Source organism: Columba livia, chromosome 8, assembly GCF_036013475.1.
Source record: "Columba livia isolate bColLiv1 breed racing homer chromosome 8, bColLiv1.pat.W.v2, whole genome shotgun sequence".
Lineage (NCBI taxonomy): Eukaryota > Metazoa > Chordata > Aves > Columbiformes > Columbidae > Columba > Columba livia.
Window position 1 is genome coordinate 7,178,612 of NC_088609.1, and position 19,310 is coordinate 7,197,921.

Consider the following 19,310-nt stretch of genomic DNA (forward strand, 5'->3'; position numbering starts at 1 on the left):
AACCAAAGGCTTTTGAAAATTAGCACTTCCCCTGAATTTCTTTTGATTTCTTTCCCTACAAATTGTTATTGATTATAAAAATTAGAAATGAAAATGAGTTCTTATTTCATATATCCCAAGTGTGGGACTGGTGCTCTGTTGTTTTTTTCTCTATGGAGTCTCAGTATTTTAAGAGACTGGGAATAGGATTTTGTGGGGAAAAAAAATAAAGAGGGGAGAGGACTCCCCTTATATCCTTTATTCCACATCTTCCTTTTGTTTAGGGTTCTAATCCATAGCGGTGTTGTACTGAGCTCTGGAGGGAGACTCCACTCCTCCTGCCTTCTGTCAGAGTTCATTTAGGGATGTGCAGAAGGAATAGCTGCATGGAAACTGGAAAAGCCAGAAAAGGGGGGATGTGTGGCATTTCTCTGTTGGGCAGACACAGCCTGTATGACAAAATCCTGGGTTGCGAGCTTCCCTCTGAGAGTTCGCTTGTACTGAGTGGTGTTGGTGGGGCTGAATAAGCCAGGCATAACTGCATTTTCCTGGTGCTGTTTCTCCTTTCTTTTTAGACGATTCCTGTGCTGTGAGACCTGACTGGACCTGAGATCATGGATTTTTAATCAGGTGGCCGCTGCTCACCAGAACTGCTTTGGAATAACCAGCCGTGAGGTGAAAAGCTGTGCAGCTCATCTCTGGGGTCTTGCAGATCCCTGCAGCTGCCTCTTCTAGCAAAACTGTCAGCTGAAGATTACCAAATACTGCAGTGAGTGAGTGAGATTCAGCACAGGAAGCAAAAAACAAACTGGGGATATAATCCCTGCAAGCTGTACTGGGGCACTCGCTGCTGTGCCTCTGAGCCCCGTCCTTCCCAAAGTCAGGTAGGACCGAGTTCTCCTCGCTGTTGGGCACTAGGATCTCTTCCTGTCTCCTGCAGCTCCGCTTCTAATCCTTAGGGATAATTTCCTCCCTGAGGCCCTGCGAAGGGCAGGGAATTATTCATGGGGTGGAATTTTTATTTTTTATTTATTTTTAGTCACCCTCCCCCCTACTTTTCCCCTCTAGCTTTTACAATGTGCCATGTTCGAGTGAAGCTGGCATCCCAGGAATGACGCTGTGGTACCCTGGAGCTGGTGTGGTTTTGGACAATCAGTTGTCTTTCAAAATTTGCTTTTTCAGACTTTTTTTCCTTTGGATCATGAGAACATCTATTTTTGTTATTCAGTCTGTCCCTTTTGATAAGTTCTCTTCAGCCAAAGCACTTATCCCTGGGAGGGTAGAGTTTGAATGTTATTACAGCTGTGAATTTTTTTATAAATGTGTATATTTTATAAATGTTTCAATACTTCCACTAATTTTCAGAAAGACTGATAGCAGTTTAATTTTCTATAGCTACAGTGAGTTCGATTTTAAACTTTTCTAAAGTGCACCGGTTGTAGTTGTGGTTAAGTTATTGCAACTGATGTTTTTAGCCTCACTGACAATTTTTGAAGCTGGAGGGGGTGATTCTGTTAATACCAGTGTCTTTAATACTGATGTGCAGTTTGTATAGCCACCTGTAGATGGTGATAATGCTCCGCTCCATGGCTGGTGGTGCTGGATCCTGCTGCTCATCCACCTGAACCAGCGAATTGCCAGGCTGGAGGAATTGCATTTACTGTCCTTCTTATTTTTATTTGTCTGAGCATGTGGGATAACCTTGAAATCCTTTCCATGTGTAAAGCATCGTGGTGTTGTCTTGCTTAGGATGCGTCGTGAGTGGACTTGTCCTGATGCTCAGTAACCTGTAGAAGTGTTAGTCTCTTATAGTAAGCAAGCAGTGGGTACAGCTTAAGGGAAAATTCAAGCTCCATGGAGCTTATCCAGTTTTCATCTCCCTCCCACAGCTGGGTTTGTGTGTGTACCTGTTTCCAAAATCAAAGCCAGGCTTTGCATGGGATCCTAGAATCTCTTGCTAAAGCACAAGCAGTTCATGTGTATCTCTGCACAGGGGTTTTTACAGCTTGGTTGTTAGTGGTGAGCTCGGTGCTGGTAATGAGTTGTGCCTCAGTTCTCATATGTGATTTCACGGTGGTTCTGTGCTGGTCTGAATTGTGTTTTTCCTTCCTGGCTGCCTGAGTGGAGCCCACCCTGCCTGTGGTAACGTTTGGATGTACCTGTGCACGAAGATGCACTGATATCAGAGTAAGCAGCAACACTTCTTGGGGTAGATGAAGAATGACACACATGCAGTGTGGCACAGCAAGCCCAGCCCAGAGCAGCAACAAAACTGCTTCTGCGAGAGCTCTGCTCTCCTTGCTCCACTGAACCCCTAGCGCTGCCGGCAGCAGATGCACCATGCACAGCACGTTGCGGCTCCCTGTGCTCCTGCTCTGACTCATCCACCGTCTCCTGCTCCCTTGTTTGCGCCTGTCATTTTTGTGTCCCCTTAGAAATGATCCTGATGAACAACAACTTCCATTGTGGGGGGAAGACTTCAGCTGGGCCACTTAGAAAACAGATTATTTGCCTTCCCTGGGCATTTGTCACTGGTGCTGCAGCTTTTCCCGGTGTGGTGGCCAGAGCCGGAGGGCTGCGGTGGTGGAGCTCGGCATGAGCGGGCTGGTTGTGGTGTCAGGGACAGCTCTGCAGCCCAGCTGGAAGATGAGCCTCTCGCCTCCCCTCCCTGTGAGGCTTGGCAGGACCTGGGGAGAGGACAGGGTCCAAGTTTGGTGCAGAACAAGAGACCAGAGGGTGCCTGCTGCCTCCTTTCAGGAACAAGGCCAGATTTGGCAGAACGGCTCTGGCCAGATCTGTGTCAAGCCCAGCACTTGGGTGCAGGAGAGGTCGGCGGCTGTCTGCCCGTGGGACAGGGGACAGACACGAGGCGGTGGCGGTGACGCCACCGCACAGCTTCCCGCCCATGACTCCAATTGCCGGCAGCCAGGAAGTGAGATCACAGCTCGGGAGGTTTAAGGGAGGCCGGGAGCCTGCGGACACCCAACAGAGCCGGGACCGGCTCCACTCCCACCCTGCCGGGGATCGCTGACCCAGCGCCATGGGCCGGGTCAGGCTCCCGGCACCCCTGGGGCTGGTCTGCTGCCTGCTGCTGCTGCTGGGGGGCTCGGGGGGCCGGGGGACAGCGCAGGGGCCTGGGGAAGAGGAGGAGGGCCCCGGGGCAGAGGGGGGACTGTGGGGCAGGGCAAAGTATGAAGCTGTGAAGAAGCATTTGGGAGCTGTGGGTGCTCTCTCCAAGCAGTATTGGCAGTACGTGGCATGCAAGGTGTGGCATGAGGGCTGCCAAGAGGAGGAGGAAGAAGAGAAAGAGCCCAGTGCTGGCCCAGGTAAGCACCATCCTCCTTTTTCTCCCTCTCCCAGGACCCAGTGGGTCCAAACATCCCACCTCCCCCAGTCCCTGGGGATGCTGCCCTTCCCTTCCCAAGAGTCACTGCTCCGGGCATCTCCCTCCTCACTCGGTGTACCCCAAATATGGGTCTCTGTGCCCACCTGAGTGAGCTGCTGCCCATTGTGCCCTGATTCCCCTCCCCACAGCATCTGATCCCCTGCACCTGGGAGGAGGGCTGCTGTTAACAGGGCTCAGCTGAGCATCCATACAAAATACAAAGGAAGGACACTTGCTGGCACATTTCTGCTCAGACTGCTGCCTTTTCCAGGCTGGAGTTTGCCTCTGGTGGGTCAGGATTACCTGGAAATCCTCTCTACGTGGTACTGTGGCTTTGGCAAGTGCTGCGAGACAGGAGACTGCAGGATAGTCAACAATATCACAGGTAGGTGCTGTGCTTGGGAGACTCCAAAGAGTGCTTGTCCCCGCTGCCTCTCCCTACTGTCTCTTTTTTTGTTTGTGGGTATTTTCTTTTGAAGAAAAGTGTATTTTAGCAAGTTATAGAAGTAAAAGGCACCTCTGAGCAGGTTACTGAGCTGGTGGGAGGGTGAGGGGCTGAGCTAAGTCCCATTTCTCGTAATGCATTTGCAGTTCTGAGACACAAGAGAGTTTGCTACTCGCTGTGCAGTGTATGTGCTCCCATTTGCCACTAGCCCTGCCTTCACACAGTAGTTCCCAGGTAGGTGCAGTGGGACCCAAACTGGCCCAGTATCCAGCCCCAGGTTGGGAGGGCACACTGAGACCTTCATCTAAGCCCTGTGTGGGTGCCTTTGTATTTTGTTGTCCCTGAGATTTCTATTATCCATAACCCTCTGCTGGGAGCTCATGGGGGCCCATGGGCTTCAGCGCTCTCCAGTCACCAAATACCTGCTCCTTTTCCCAAAGGGAAAAAGGAGCCAGTGGAAAATCTGTGTCTCTTTGCAGTCAGGGGCTGATGCAAGCAGCACAGGCAGCCTGTTGCATTAACCCTGTGGCTTTAAGGCCACTTCAGACCCCTCTCAGCCAGGCAGCCCCCCAGCAGGACTGCGTGAGCTTAGTGCCTGCCAGGTTCTCTCTTCTTCCCCCCTGCAGCAGCAGCTGGGCTTGCAAGTTAAAGCTGAGCTCTTGCTCTCCCTTTCCCCCAGGGCTGGAAGCAGACCTCAACAGGCAGCTCCACGGGCAACACTTGGCCAAAGAAGTCGTTGTCCAGGCAGTACGAGGGTTCCTGCAGAGCCCACAGCCGCAGAAGGCTCTGGTCCTCTCCTTCCACGGCTGGTCCGGCACAGGCAAGAACTTTGTGGCCCGGATGTTGGCCAGTCACCTATACCGGGATGGGCTGAAGAGCAAGTGTGTCAGGGTGTTCATCTCGCTCTTCCATTTCCCCCACCACACATACGTGGACTCGTACAAGGTGAGAGCTGACAACGTGGTGTTGCTGTGGGGACGGTCCAGTGTACTGGGTCTGGCTGGGGTGGAGTTCGTTTTCTTCGCAGCAGCTGTAGGGTTCTGTATTTTGGATTTGTGAGCAGAACATGGTTGCTAACACAGCCTCGAGGCTCTCTCCTTCTCCCACTCCATCTTGCAGTCAGTAGGGTGGGGGTACACACACCAGACAGCTGACCCCAACTGACCAAAAGGATATTCCATGTTGATTTACTGTTGTGCTCAGCAATAAAAACTGAGGGGAAGGGGGGGTTCTGGAGTAGGAAGCCATTGCTTAGAGACTGGCTGGCCATCAGTGGCAGGAATTAATGATTGCCTTTGCATCGCTTGCTTTGCTTGCTTGCTTTCTTGTTCTGCTTTCCTTCACCTATTAAACCATCTTTAGCTTGATTTACTCATTTTCTTGCTTTTACTCTAGATATCATCTGCCCTGTCGCACTGGGTGGGAGGGAAGGAGCCAGTGGCTGTGTGATGCGTAGCTGTTTGCCAGGGTTAACCCATGCAGGCTCAGCCCCTGCATGGTGATCTGGTGGCAGCAACAGCTGCTGGGCTGCTCACACCCCTCCCTGCTGCTCTGCAGGCTCAGCTGAAGAAGCAGATAAGTGAGACTGTGCAGCTCTGCAAGCAGTCCCTGTTCATCTTCGATGAGGCAGAGAAACTTCACTTCAGCCTCCTGGATGCCATCAAGCCCTTCATGGCCCGGTATGACAACAAGGACCAGCTGGATTACCGGAGGTCCATCTTCCTCTTCCTCAGGTGATTTCTGGGCCCCCAAGGATGTGGGGAGGAACAAAGTGGTGATGGGCGTTATCCTGAGATGTGCAATGAGGGGCTCAGGCTGCAGAGGAGGGGAAAGAGATGCTAGCTCCTCCACGAAGTGTTTGCCTTTATGGTCAGTTTTGCTTATTGATGCTGAGCATCCTCCCTGGGTTCAAGGCCTTTGTAAGAGGAGCTAAGGCCAGCTTAGCTGGTACACCTGGGCCAGTGTCCTGGCTTTGAGACAAGGAACCGGTGAGTGAGAGCTAGCGTGGTGTCCCCTGCACAGCTGAGCAGGGAGATCTCGCTGTTGGTTGCAAATACTGTCCCTGACTCTGGTCTAGGGGGGATGCATCTAGGGGGAGAAGTGGGACATCTCAAAATTGATGTGAAGTAAACACGTCTGATGCAGCTAGTGAGAAATGCTAAGAAGATATTAGTATCTTGGTCCCCCTTCAATTTAGGAGTTAGACCCTTCGGCTTGGCTCTGCCCGGTGTTTGAGGAGCTGACCCCGTTTCAGTCCTACCTGCGTGGGTCTCCGGCAGGAGCCGTGGTGGAGGGGGCAGATTGTCCCTTGTTGCTCAGGGCAGGGTGGACGTGCTGCCAGCTGTGCTGAGCTGACCTTGTGTCCTACCTACCAAAGCCATGCAGGGGCCACTGGTGGCTGACAGTGGGGCACTGGGCCAGTGTCCTGTGTGCCAGCCCCTTCGTGCCCCCAAGCAGAGGGGAGCAGGGTGCCTTGAACTGCAGTAGTGTGTAATCATGGGGGGGTTTCATCATACGTGGTGGCAGTGTGACACAGACCTATTGTGGGGAGGGTTGACTCTGCCCCAGGGTTTTTTGGGACACTGGTCTGGCCCTGCAGCTTTGGCCAGGTTTGAGGGATGGGATGGGACTGGCTGGCTGTCCTCAGGCAGAAGCGGCTGTTCCTCCTGTGCTCTGGGTGGGAGCAGCACCAGCATGAGCTGAGGGACAATAGGGGTGGCTTTGTAATTTTTCCTCCCTTCCATTTGGGGAGTGGGTTCAGAGTGTCTGACATGAGGAAAGATGGGCACAAGATCTGTGTCCCCCGGCGCCTCTCTGTGTCCCCTCCCTGCAGCCAGCTGGTTCCCAGTATTGCCAGCTCACTGATGGTGGGGCACTTATGGGGCTGTTGGCTGAGGCTGCTGCAAACCCCACACCAGCACTCAGGGACTGTATGGCCTTGAACTGCTTTCTGAGGTGAGGGGCTGCCCAGGAGCCTTAATGGCTATCAGGACCCATGTCCCCCACCACGGAGCTGCCCCCAAAGCGGGTGTCCAGCAGAGTCCTCACGGGGGACCTGCGCTGCTTTGTCCCTCCTGCAGCAGGTGCTTTGCCAAGTGCTGGGCTGGCACTAGAGTCCCTGCTCCAGACCTTTACTTCTAGTGGGACTCCTGCCCAGTGCTCTGCCCTCCAGCTTGGACTTTCAGGAGTGCTGAGAGTTTGGTGTGGAGCCAGGTGTCACCTGCAGGGTCGATGACATCCAGCCAGGAGAGAGGACTGATGGGGGATTCTGCTGGGCCCTGGTCCCACCCTGGGGGAGAAGGCAGCTGCCCCAGGGACTGGGCTGGCGAGATGGATGATAGCTGTGTGTGAAGGGGATCTTTGGGAAGGAAGCTGGTTTCTCCCTGTGCCGGTATTTCAGATGCTGATCCTACACTGCAAATCCTTTGTTGTCAACAGAATTGCAGAGGCCTGCTGGCAGCTCTCAGCAGTTCATCTTTGATGGCGTGGTTAATAACTTTCCTTCTGTGTCTGCAGCAATCTCGGCGGCAATGCCATCAATGAGGTGGCCCTGGACTTCTGGCGAGCTGGCCAGGCGCGGGAGGAAATCTCCATGGAGTTCCTGGAGCAGCGGCTGCGGCTGGAGCTGCTGGAGCCTGCAGGTGAGCTGGGCTTACGCAGTCCCACCCACCCTGCGCTGTGCGGGCGTGTGTGCTGCAGAAGGAGCCTTTATTCCAGCCCTGCCCTGGGGTTATTCGCGATGGGAGTCCCTTCATCCTCATTAGCACAGCCCCATGAGCAGTGAGGCACAGGAGGCGGGAGCTGTGGCTCCTTGTCCCCTTCACCCCTGAAAATGGCCAGGGTGCAAGAGGGAGCCCAACACCATAAGGAAGTACCAAGGCTTCTCTGGGGACTCAGGCTTCTCTTGGGCCAAGATGGCCAAGCTGTAGCGATGTTCTGTGTGCAGGCCAAGTGCTGGCCAGCTCTTTGAGTGGGTGTCTCCTACCACATATGGGTGGGCAAGCCAAGGCAGCCCCTTCAGAGACAAGCCTTGCCTTGCAGAGACGTGCCAGCTCTCGGATGAAGTTTCTGAAGTTTTTTTGTCTCGTGTTTTGCTGCAGAGAACGGTTACGCCAGCAGCCACCTCCTGGAAGAGAACCTCATTGATTTCTTTGTGCCGTTCCTGCCCCTGGAGCACCACCACGTGAAGCTCTGCGCGCGGGATGCTTTCCTGGCCCGTGGGCTTCCATACACTGAGACAACGCTTGATGAGGTGGCCAGGATGATGGTGTTCGTCCCCAAAGAGGAGAAACTTTTCTCTGCACAGGGCTGCAAATCTGTATCCCAGCGCATCAGTTACTTCCTTCCTTGAACACCAGGTGGGACTGCACTGGTGGTGAAGGTGGTTCTGTGGTGGTGAAGGTGGTTCTGTCCCCTCACACAAGGTCAGGCAAGCAGGTTACCCAGCCCTGGGCTGGCACAGGGACAGAGACTTAACCCCTTGAGGCCCTGAGGGCTCTTTGTGGGGAAGGAGGTGCACCCAGCCCAGCCTTACTTCTGGGATATGGGGCAGCCTGTGCTTGGCTGCCTTTGAAGTTTGTCCAGTGTTTAAGTCTCTTCTTCTAGCAGGTAGCAGCCTGAAGCAGAGCTCTGGTTGTGCTGACAGATGCTTTGACATGATCAGGGATGTCCAAGGCCTTGGTTCGTTACCATGTAATGAAGGCCTTGGATAGACTGGTCCTGTTGAGACAGTCCAGCAGAAGCCACGTCCTCATCCCTATCCCCATGTGTCTCTGCCACTTGACAAAATTGCACAGAACTGTTATGCTGGAGCTGAGTGTTTTTTCTCTCCTGCACTCAGGAGGTGTCTGCTGCTCGGGGACGCCTGTGCCAGGATCGTGCTTTGTGCACGGAAAGAAAATGACGGAATGATCTCCTCTGGAGATGTCAAATCCAAAGCTGCTCACTTTGGAGTGTCCCTTTCTCATTAGAGTCTTTCATTGTGTGGAAGCAGCTGCGGGCATGAGGTGAACTTCAGCTGAAATTCATTTTCTAAGGTGAAGAGCCTGTTTACTTCACCACAAAATGAAAATGGGGAGACTAATTCCCTTCTCAAGGGCAAAGGACAGTTGAGGATGGTGGCTGAAGGAACAGGCTACAACTGAATCTGGGTTTTGAAGGATGCAGTAAGTGTTTTCTTTTTTTCAGTATGTTGTGTGGTGTGTTGTTTTGGCTGGTATCAGCTTTACTACACCAAGGGGCTGTTTGCTGTCTGGGTACTTGCCAGCTGATAAGTATGTTGCAGCAGGACCAAAAACATTTCAACAGTGTTACAGGAATCACTTTGTGACCTTAAGGTCAAAACTCCCTTCCAACGCAGCGGGGCCGGGCGATGAGGTGTAACTGCACGTGCCAAGGCCGGGGCTCAGCTCCCCGCACGCCCCGTGGCCGGACCTTGGATCTATTTTAGGCTTTGAACCTCGCTGCGGTGCCAGTGATGAGCAGCACGGCCTCTGGAAAAACACTGACCAGACACAGGTACGAGTCCTGCGGGCTCCGAGTTGGCGCTTCTCTCTGGTCACATACCGAGGCTTCACAGTCCACAGCAGCTGCTTCCTCACTGCTCAGCTGATGCAGAGTTAGGCTGAACTTACCTTTAGTCTCAGTGCGTGGAGTTACCAAGCACTTCTGAGACTCAGGTTATGGTTAATCTCTTAATCACAAATTGTCAAACCTAGAGCTTCAGCCTGGGCAAGAGCAGTGGGAGATGTGCCCAGGGAAGGCGGGGGGTGAAAAGCCACAGAAAGATACAATTCGGGTTGTGTTTCATAACCTGGGCAATAAGTTTAGGAAGTTGTTAGTTCAGGTTTAGTTGCTTAGAAGGTTGTATAAACCAGGATAACCTGTGATTATATTTTTTTAAACAGTACAGGTAGTTCAGCTGTGCGGGTCAGGCTGATGCTGAGAGGAAGGGCTTTGTCAGCCATTCCACGGGCTGGTATGAAGTTGGCAAGTGAAGCGGTTCTTACTCTGTTACTGATTAAGGACGTGGTGCTGTTACTATTGAGGGCAACTGTCAAACCGCTGATGCAAGACCCTGCGCTCTGCAGGTCACATGTATGTTTGAGAATTACTTGCTTATGCAACCCCAACAGCAAGAACCGCTCTCCACTGGCCACAGCAACGTTGTTTGATTTTAGAGTCATAAATAAAGATACTGCTTTGCTTTGCCATCTGGCAGAATTAAATTATTTCTCAATTTTTAACGGGTTTATAATCATCTTGTCCTTTCTACTCAAAATAACAAAGCTCAGGTTAGTACTGAGCAGCTTCAAATATTCCTTAAGAACAAAAAGCAGCCTTTACTCAAGCGGTTTTTGCCAATAAAATATTGCAACCTTTATTTAAAACAAAATGCAAATTGGCAAAACTTTGTGGAACGACAGGCAAAGAGGCCCTTCAAAGAGCCTTATTTACATCAAGTTTAACACTGTTCGCAGTTCACAGTCAGACGATAGTGAGAGAATTAAATTAGAAAAACAACCAAAATATATTACAATAACAATTAAAAACAAAAAACAGTTGACAACACTGGTAGAGTGATTGGTGATTAACGTGTTTCGTTTTAATCCGTTCCTGCCCTCAATGAGTTCACTACTGATACAAACGGCGTGCCGACACATAACGACCTCCTTTGGTACAGACATTTCTTACCGTGTAGGTATTGTAAGTCAGGTGTCCTATAACCTCGTATTTCCTACCGCCAGGGAACAGGCTGAAGGTTTGTTCTACACTACAGGCAACTGGAGCACAACCCCATTCTGAACTGGGAGGTTTCCGAGCGTGCTGTAGTCGCTACCCCTTGGTTTTCCTGCTGGCTACGGAGGAGCAGCGGGGCTGGGTTGAGTGTTTTTAAAAAGACAATAGCCTGATATATTTGCAAATCTTCTGGATTCATTAGTGCTCCTCACAGTGGCTGATGATGCCCAAGAGCAGCCACAAGCACAAGGCCGAGCACCTCAGCTGCTGGGGAAGCTGCCTCAGGTAAGCGGTGCAGACACTGGGGTTGGGATTTCTTTGCTCGGTGACTGCACGGCGTGACCCATCCTGCTTGCTCGCACCCGCTGCCCTTCAGGGAGGGGCTGCTCTGTTAACGCAGCAGTTTTGGCGCAGCTGCTGCCCCACGCAGTGGGGTTTGGTTCCTGCTGCCGTGTGCCGTGGAACTCCTGCACCAGCACACCTGATGGCGTGCCGACACTGACTGTGTCTCACTGACACAAGTGGTGCTCAGCAGAAATGTTCTGTGTCAGGAGGACGGGAACAGACAGCTTCCCGCCCCGCTTTCCCCATTGCATTCTGCGTCAGCAACGCTGCTCCGTTCAATTCCGCTTTCCCAGCAGCTAAATTTGATGTAGTCCCAAGACCCAGACTCTTAATTCAGCTTCACCCCTGTCCACACTAATGAAAAATAGGATAAAATGGAAGTGCTGCCAGCCAGACAGCTGAGTGTACCCCTTTGGGGTTAAAAAGGGCGTACAGCGCAGGAAGAGAGAATTGCACCTGTGAGTCGGCTAATTCCCCACAGTAGCCAGGAAGAGAAAGTGCCCCATGTCGGCTCACACATGCGAGCGTGTGCTTTGTGCTTGGCGTTACCAGGCCCTCTGTGATGCCGTCCCCTGTTGCAGAGACAACTGCTTTAAATTCCAGCCCATTCTATAGTGCATGTGAGAGAGCCTGGCTGGAATTGCATCCGCACCCCATGAGGCTTCAGACAGGGGTGAGGAAACACATCAGGAGTTTACACTTTGTCCCTACCCTAAACCCCGGAGCAAGAGGTGCTGCGCTTCACAAATAATGGGGCTCCAGCATCCTCGGGTTACTCTGAAGATACTGTGCAAGGTGGAAAGCAGGGAAGCTGCTAAAGTAGAGACCTTTAAGGCTGAACAGAAAGCCAAACCTAGCAAAAGGGAGAAGGAACAGTAATAATTTTAGGAGAGTAACTGTGGAAGGAAGAACTGACGGGTGAGTTAGAGCAGGACCAACTTTCCCAGGTCCCCTCCTTTTGCTCTCCCACCAGAGAGCAGGGGAAAATTCCAGTTTGGGAAGGTTGGAAGCAGAAGCAATCCTGCAGCCTCCTATTTAGGACAAAAAAATACCCCTAGCGTTAAATGAGCTCTACCTCTGCCACTATCTACCTACCTGATGTCAGACAATAGGTAAGAGCAGAGAAAATGCTCTCCATAGGAGTGATGACAGACAAATCCCAAACTCCTCTGTTGTGTGTTTTCCCTCCCCCGGAGGGATCAGACCTGAAGGGGTTTCTGTGTTGCTCACAGCAGTTGTGGAGTCTCCATCCCTGGGGATATTCAGCAGCTGTCTGGACATGGTCCTGGGCAGCTGCTGGACCAGACAACCTCCAAAGGTCCCTTTGCACCTCAGCCTCTGTCACTGCTGTCCCACTGCCCACCCCTGTCAGGAACAGGGAGAAACCACGCAGCATCTGCAAGGAATTGGGGATGAGCAGCAGGGGGGGCAGTTAGTTCTTCCTTGGGGCATGGTTGGTTTCTTCAGAAAGGGCTGAAAGAGGGGAGTTTGAGCAGTTAGAAAGTCCAGGGATTGGTTGCTGTTCTATCACTTCTCCTGCAGCTTTTCTGGAAGACAGGCATTCGGAAAAAAACAAAAAGGCTTTTTTTCAAAATACTCATCAGAACTGGACAAAGATCCTTGTAATTTTCTGGTTAAAATACCCTTCCCCTGAGAATCACTTCAGTTTCAGTCTTGTTTGTCCTAAGCTTAGTAGTAAAATGATGAAACTACACGATTGTCTGTCTTTCTGCCCCAAGGAAAGCTCCCATGCTCCCGATTGTTTAAAAAGCCACGTGAAGCAACACCACGAGCCTCTTCCCCTTTGCAGGTCCTATCTCCAAAGGCAGTTAGTCCGGTGTGTGGGATGCACACCTTCCATAAAGATGACTGGAAGAGATAAGGTAAACCACAAAAGCCCTCAGTAAAGTCTACAAGATAAGCGTTTGTCACTCGGCCTCCCCTGCGGACCCCAGGCAAGCTCAAAATCCTCCTGCAGAACCAGACAGCTGGCTTTGTTGGGCCAGCCTGGTGCTGCTAAGTCAGGATGAGTAACCCACGCTGCACTTTCCTTTGTCTCCACTTAGGCACCAGCTCACTGGGAAAAAACCTGACTTGTAGGAATAATTAATTCACTTTAATGCCTGTCAGTTGGGCCGGAGGGATTGCTTTTTGTTTTCTTTTTCTCACCATCTCACTTACTTGGGACAGTGAAGTTCACGTGGTCCGTTTTGCTTTGCGTGCTGCTCCACTGGTGCTCATTCATGCATTGTGACACAACTCTGTTTACCACAGACCAGTAATAAAAAGAGGATTCTCAGACACCAGCCCATTTCTAAAGATTTTTCAGGCCACTGTCTCACTGTGCTCCATGGGAAAAACAGGGACGCTCAGTGAGACAGCCCAGCTGAGTTCAAGCATCAACAGGGTGATGTGTCTAGAGAAACATAAGTGCCCATCTACATTCACGCCTGTGCCCCAGCTCAATTCTAAATGCTCAAACTAAAAGCAGCACAGTCACACTTTAAAAACGTTTTTTAAAAAAAAGCATTTTAGCCAAAAATAAGAGATTTAAGGTGCAAAGCAAGCCAGATCCTCTGTCATCACCAACAGTGTGAAGTGAGCAGCAGCATGCAGGGTAATGTGTATTTGGAACCAGGTATCAGGCCTGTTTTCTTCCTCTCTCAAACCAACAGTGAGTTGAGCTCTTCCTACTCGCCAGTCCATGTACATCTCGGGGAGCTGTGCGTATACACAGAAAATCAGATTTTTGAGTTCACGACAGCTACAAAGAGCACTAGGACCAAGGAAGACAACTTCAAGCATATGACAGCTTTCACCCTGGGATTGTCAGTAGGCAGCAAACATCAGCGACCATAACCTTGTGGGAGCTCACTGGGTAGAGCCTTAACGCGAGATTCTGATCTAGCCTTTAAACTGCAGCAATAAATTAAAAAAAGATGGCTGTGATTTCCCCATGTGCTGACATACATAGTCACCTTCACATGCAGGTGGAAAGCCTGTGAGACGGGTAAGCACTAGAACAAACCCCAGGACACTGTCAGCGTGAAGTGTTTGTGTTACATCAGGAGTAGGGACGGGCCCAGGGAACCCCGCAGCAGCGAGGGTGCGCGGTGGGCGGGCGGCTCTCCGCCTGCTAAAGGAATGTGGAGAGCAGCCAGGAGCGGCAGAGGCTCCGCCTGACCTACCATGGGTCCTCAAGATGATGGAACTGAACTGGGGAGTCAACCTGGTAACAAGGTAAAAAACAAACTAGAGCTTAAAGAAAAAAAAAAAAACAAACCAAACCCACCCACCCTCAATAACAACACTGGCAAGTTGTGCAAGAGCCCCAAACTACTCACAAAAGACCAACAAGCAGCACCCGTGCTAGACCACTAGAAATAGGTAAGAGCTGAGCAGAGGCTGTGTGGTGGGGAGGGGGTATTCCAGTGGTAAGTCTGCCCAGCATCCCTGACGCTTCTGATACGACGAAGATGAGAACATAAGGTGGACAGGAGGGAAAAGGGAGAGTTTCATATATTAACTTAATTTTGCAGTTCTCATTACAGCAGCAGCAGCGCTGTGGAAGTAAGCCATCATCCAGGCTAGTGCATCCACCTCCAGCAGCTCTGAACACTGTCAGTGCATTAGACCTTTCCCCCAGCCGCACGCAACCTCCCCCTGCAGAGCTGCTCCAGCTCCGGCTGCTCGGTGGTTGGTACCATGGCAGCCCCAGGGCCTTTCCTGCCCCTCGTTGGGAGGGCAAAGTGTGTGTTTGTGCAGGCGGGGAGGATCTGTACAGCCGCACAGCCTGCAGCCACTCCAGTACTCCAGCCATCACACATCAAACTGTCCTTCCCAGAGCAAGAACCTGCCATCGATTCTCCTGCCTCTCCGAGGGAAGAGCAAAGACTTCCCTCACCACACTGAGCAGATCAGAGTGGCAAGGTAGGGACAGATACTTGATGTTCTGCCCCTTTACAGCTTTAATCTACCCCTTCCATCCCCCTTTTCTTTTTTTTTTTTTTGAGATGAACCTGTAAACGTGAGGAGAACTCAGTGATCTGAGGTACTTCACATACTCAAGTATCAGTCTTTCCTTTTGAAAGCATCAGTACAGAAAGAAAGTCCCCCCCTCCCCGCCTGTATTTCTCTTACCCAGATTGACAGTAGCTACCTTTGCACCACATCGCTGATTTCTTGGACGCATGACAATAAGTTATTAAGGACGGGGTTTGCCCCAGGGACCCCAGCAGCTGTTGAGGACACCTGCAGTTCCTGCAGGCTGAGTTCCAGTTTGCTCACAGCTTCCCGGAAGGCAAATTTGTTGCGTGTATGCGGGATGCAGTCCACGTAGCCTGAGCAGTAATCCAGGAGCTGGTGCCCCGTGTCCACCAGCTGGCTGTTTGGTGTTGGCTCGGCAATGGCACTTGAGAGAAGATCTGCGCACTCCAGCAGCGCTTCCTTGCTGATTTTGTCTGCGGAGATTTTCTCGGCTGCCTGTTTGGTCTTTCTTAGTGCTACTTTTGCACCAGCCGTGCCGTTGGCCATTTTCACTGGGGAGGTGGAAGACGATGACAGAGGCACTTGAGGCGGAGGCATCACGGGCCTCCCAGATTTTCCACCAACAGGTGCTGCTGCTGCCTTCTTACTCCCATCGCTCGACTCCAGTGCGTGCTGCGCTCCCGCCGCGTTGCTCAGCTCTTCTGCTGCATCTGAGCAGGCAGCTGGCTGTTGTAGGAGCCTCATCACTGGTGGTGGAGGTGGAGCACACTTTGGTTTTACCCGTCTGGGCCGGTCCCTGTCGCCAGAAGAAGTGACCTGATGCTCAGATAAGAGCTTAAATTTGTTACCCTGAGAGTCTGTGCCAATGAGCTGCACGTCTGCTGGAGTGTGTTTTAGAGTGGGTGAGATTAGGACTGGCACTTTGTGGTTATGAGTGGTTGGAAGTATTGCTGCAGCCTTTCCTGGAGATGACCACCCCGGTCTCTCGCCATCCTCAAGGGCCCCTTGCCGTGGGCCACTGTTTTTTTCTTTGCCCTTAGGAGCTGCTGCGAGCCCTGGGCTCTCCTTCTCTTCCGATCCGGAGGGGGTTCGGAAGGGGAGCGCTGTGGCACCCCGCGGCAAGAGTTTTGCTTTTGGTCTCTCTCTGGTCAAAGCAGGGCCTTCTTCAAACCTTTTGGGAAGCAGGTCACTGGCCCTCCCCGTGCTCTCATCGGGCTGAGAAGAGGTGGACACTGTCCGTTCCAGCTGGATTTTTGACCTCTGGGAATTTCTGGGTAGGGTCATTGCCATCCTATCCTGCTCTGGGAGCCCTGAGGACATGGAAGATGTAGAGTTTGACCTTGGAAAAGGCTTTGAAGCTTCTTCACTGCCAGTGGGTTTTCCTGCTCGTAAACCCAGTGTCTTTTTAATCAAGCGTGGTGTAAAGAAGCCAGTGATGCCCGACCACCCACCACCGGTGTTTACGCCCCCACCGCTGCTGGTACCAGTGCTGTCATCATTGTAGAAGGTCCTCTGCACAAAGCCCCCACCGTAGCACTTGGGTGGTGCCAGGCTTGCGTCCTGCTGCGCGGAAGCAAAAGAGAACCCGTCCACGTGCTGCAAGGAAGCAACAGATGAAAAGTTACCCGTCAGCTCGTATTTCTTATGGGGCTGATTCTCCATTTCCCGGAAGGAACTGCTGCGCTTGGGAGGCGTGGGAGCATTCCTCTTCTTCATAAAGGAGCTGAAGAAGCCGCCTTTCCTGTCCCTGGTGAAAGTGGTCTCTTTGGCATCTTCCAACAGGCTGCTGGGGGACTTGTCCCTCTGCTTGCGAGGCAGCGCGGGAGACCCGCTGCTTGGCTGCGTGCTTCTGATAAAACCTGGACAGAAGAAACAAGTGTGAATCTGCAAAATCAATTTCTACTTCTGCCTCCCTGTCCTGCAGTGGGCTTTACGGGCCTGGTGTATTTAGCTGCCCAGGTTCTGCAGAAAGAGACTGAGAGAAGAAATCAGCACTTATATTTTTGTGCGTGGCTGGTGTGCTTTTGAGTTTGTTTGGTTCTTTTTTTTTTTTTCCACTTTTTTCCCACTTCTGAATGTATGACTTCTCTGTTATCTGTACTGGGGAGGCTACTTAGAAGAGAGATCAGGTGAAAGTGAAGTTGTTCTTGTCTTACAGTTTCTTATTCCCTTCCTGTAGTGTTTCTCCTCCTTTCCCACATACAGTAAGTATAAAAGAAAATCTCTTGTTACACTGTCAAATTTAGTTTTGAAGCTATAGTTTTTAAAAGAAGCAGCAAAACTAAATTGAAAAGAAAAAATACAATGGGATTTACTGAAAGAACATTAAACAAGCTGTATTGTTTTCTAGTTGTTCATAAGTAATTGGGCTGCCGGGGTGGCCAAGAGAGCAGCAGAGAGCACCTACCCACGTCACATTGGCCGGTTTTCTTCTGTTTCTCTGGCCATTTACACCAGCAGCAAGCCTGTCCCAGAGCAGGTGGCCTCACTGCCACTGTCCCAGTGCCCATACCTGGTGCTGAGCTGGAAGCCGAGTGCTCCACTGGATCTTGTGTTCCCTCAATGTTCTCCTTGTTCTCTGCCTGTTTCTTCAGCGTTCTGGTCTTGGAGGGAAGCATGGGTAACCGGGGCAAGTAAGGAACTATGGATGAGGAGGAAGCTGTTCTTCCCAGCTCCTCTGCTACCTCTGCAAGGGGAATAAAAAAAGGAAAATCATAAAAGGAATATTAGGAACAGAGACCGGCAGAGGAAAAGAAAACCTGGGTCTTCACTGCAAATCCAGACTGGCAAGAAGAGATACATGACTGAGAAATGCATAGTTTATGGATTTAGTTTGTCCTCAAATCCAGAGGTAATCAGCGTAAGTAATATGTTTTTTGTAATGCTTTCAAACTCATCCACATCTTCATAAATTCATCAAAAAACCCCAGTGGTAGGATGTGTACAAGAGGTCTGGTATGAACCCAGCTCTCTCTGGGGTTAAGGGCTGCTCAAGAGCTAAAGCCAGCACTGAATGCATTTGCCTCTGTTTTTAATTAAGGTGCCTCCTGTTGATGCTCCTGAGTTCCCCCAAAAGCTGTGTCCTGTCTCGATCTGGATCTAAGCTGCTTTGCTGGAAGCAAAATACCGCACCTCCCTATGGGAAATGAAGGCTGCATGTTTCTGTCTCACCAACAACGCAAGGTAAGTTGTTTAAAAAAAAATCACCACGCCAGAAAAACTCCCACAACCTCCTGTTCACACGCAGGTTGGCATTTGTGGGGGTCACTCCATGTGCCTATTCTAGATCCTCCCTGATAGAATTCAATCGGATGTGTTTTTCCTGTAGTAGGGAAATGGATGGATCAGCTTAATATTTAATTTAAAAATTCAGAAAGATGCTTAGACATTTCTGCTTCTCCGCTGTCTAATATCACACTGCTCACTAGTATTTACCTATTAGTTTATTACATTTGAGGCCTGAGTTGCACAGATTAGGTCCTAGAAGTACCTAGTAGAAAATCCAGAGATTAAGGCACAGCTTTTAAAAATGAAGGCTGGGGAATAATATTTCATGACTTAACTGCTGCTATCGGCAAAGGACTGTGATACCCATACATCTTTCTCTCTCAGCATCACTTGCTATTCCTTACTCTTCAATCTGGGAAACAAGAGGCTTCCTCTAACAGAGAGGACAATATTCTTTAGATTAACTCTTTGGCATCTTAGGGCTCAAAGGCAACTATACTGACCCCTGCACTGGTGTATCTCTAAAATTTATTCAGTATTTGTGCAGCAACTAAGAGAATGTATTTACTCACTTATGGTTAAGAAATTAAGAAAGGGATGAAGCTTCATCACAATCTCCACTGCCAGCAGATGAGCTTTGAAGGCCCATCCACAGGACACAGCACTTGAGGGATGACCTGCAGAAATAAAGCAACATGGACTCTCACCCTCTGAGATGCTCGAGTCGTGGAACATGGTTTCAAAAGCCTGGTGGGTCTCAGCAAAGGATGGTCGGTCTGGCGGGTTCCATTTCCAACCTGTAATGTGAGAAAGCAGAGGAAGTCTCAGTGCCTGAAGATAACTTTTTGATCTGTCCAAAGAGACAGAAAGCACCTAAGCTTCCTCAACTGTAGTCAGGCGCAATATCCTACTACTGAACAGGCTTTAGAGTCATTCGCAGATATTAATTCACAGCAGCAGTGAGTCACCCTCCTGTATCCTAACAAACAGATCTTGAGAGGAAGGAACCAATTCTAAAAATCCCCATTCTCTGCCAACTCCACAGCTTTTTCTCATCTTCCTGTTCCTCCCTCTGAATTTCTTGGGCAAAGAATTCCATGTTTGCTACCCTGGCTGTTTGGACTGAACACATCTAGCCCAGTCACAGATAACTGTGTGTGCAGAGTTCCAGGCAACAAACATTCTGCTCACATGCTCTTAATA

At 50.8% G+C, this 19,310-nt stretch overlaps 2 protein-coding genes across 7 annotated transcripts in view; one reads left to right on the forward strand and one right to left on the reverse strand.

The window, feature by feature from the left end:
- The first annotated feature begins 919 nt into the window (after positions 1 to 919).
- Positions 920 to 10,021, forward strand: TOR3A (torsin family 3 member A). Of its 3 annotated transcripts, none has more exons than XM_065071770.1 (7): positions 920 to 3,028; positions 3,221 to 3,305; positions 3,636 to 3,749; positions 4,489 to 4,754; positions 5,367 to 5,542; positions 7,326 to 7,450; positions 7,910 to 10,021. In XM_065071770.1, exons 1-7 carry the CDS (start codon positions 3,020 to 3,022, stop codon positions 8,158 to 8,160), a joined length of 1,026 nt encoding a protein of 341 aa, XP_064927842.1. In that variant the 5' UTR covers positions 920 to 3,019; the 3' UTR covers positions 8,161 to 10,021. The 3 variants fall into 3 exon arrangements, with proteins under 3 accessions (XP_064927842.1, XP_064927841.1, XP_021141487.2); XM_065071769.1 differs by having other exon boundaries at positions 3,020 to 3,305; positions 7,910 to 8,167; positions 8,650 to 10,021; XM_021285812.2 differs by having other exon boundaries at positions 3,020 to 3,305.
- A 141-nt stretch (positions 10,022 to 10,162) lies between these two features.
- ABL2 (ABL proto-oncogene 2, non-receptor tyrosine kinase) overlaps positions 10,163 to 19,310 on the reverse strand; it is a 48,596-nt gene continuing 39,448 nt past the window's right edge. For all 4 annotated transcript variants that reach the window (XM_065071737.1, XM_065071739.1, XM_065071740.1 and 1 more), the window contains exons 9-11: positions 18,815 to 18,904; positions 17,392 to 17,565; positions 10,163 to 16,738 (exon numbers count right to left, since the gene is read on the reverse strand). In XM_065071737.1, coding sequence (XP_064927809.1) covers positions 15,048 to 16,738; positions 17,392 to 17,565; positions 18,815 to 18,904 — 1,955 coding nt within the window. In that variant the 3' untranslated portion in view covers positions 10,163 to 15,047. The remainder of the gene's footprint in view (positions 16,739 to 17,391; positions 17,566 to 18,814; positions 18,905 to 19,310) is intronic.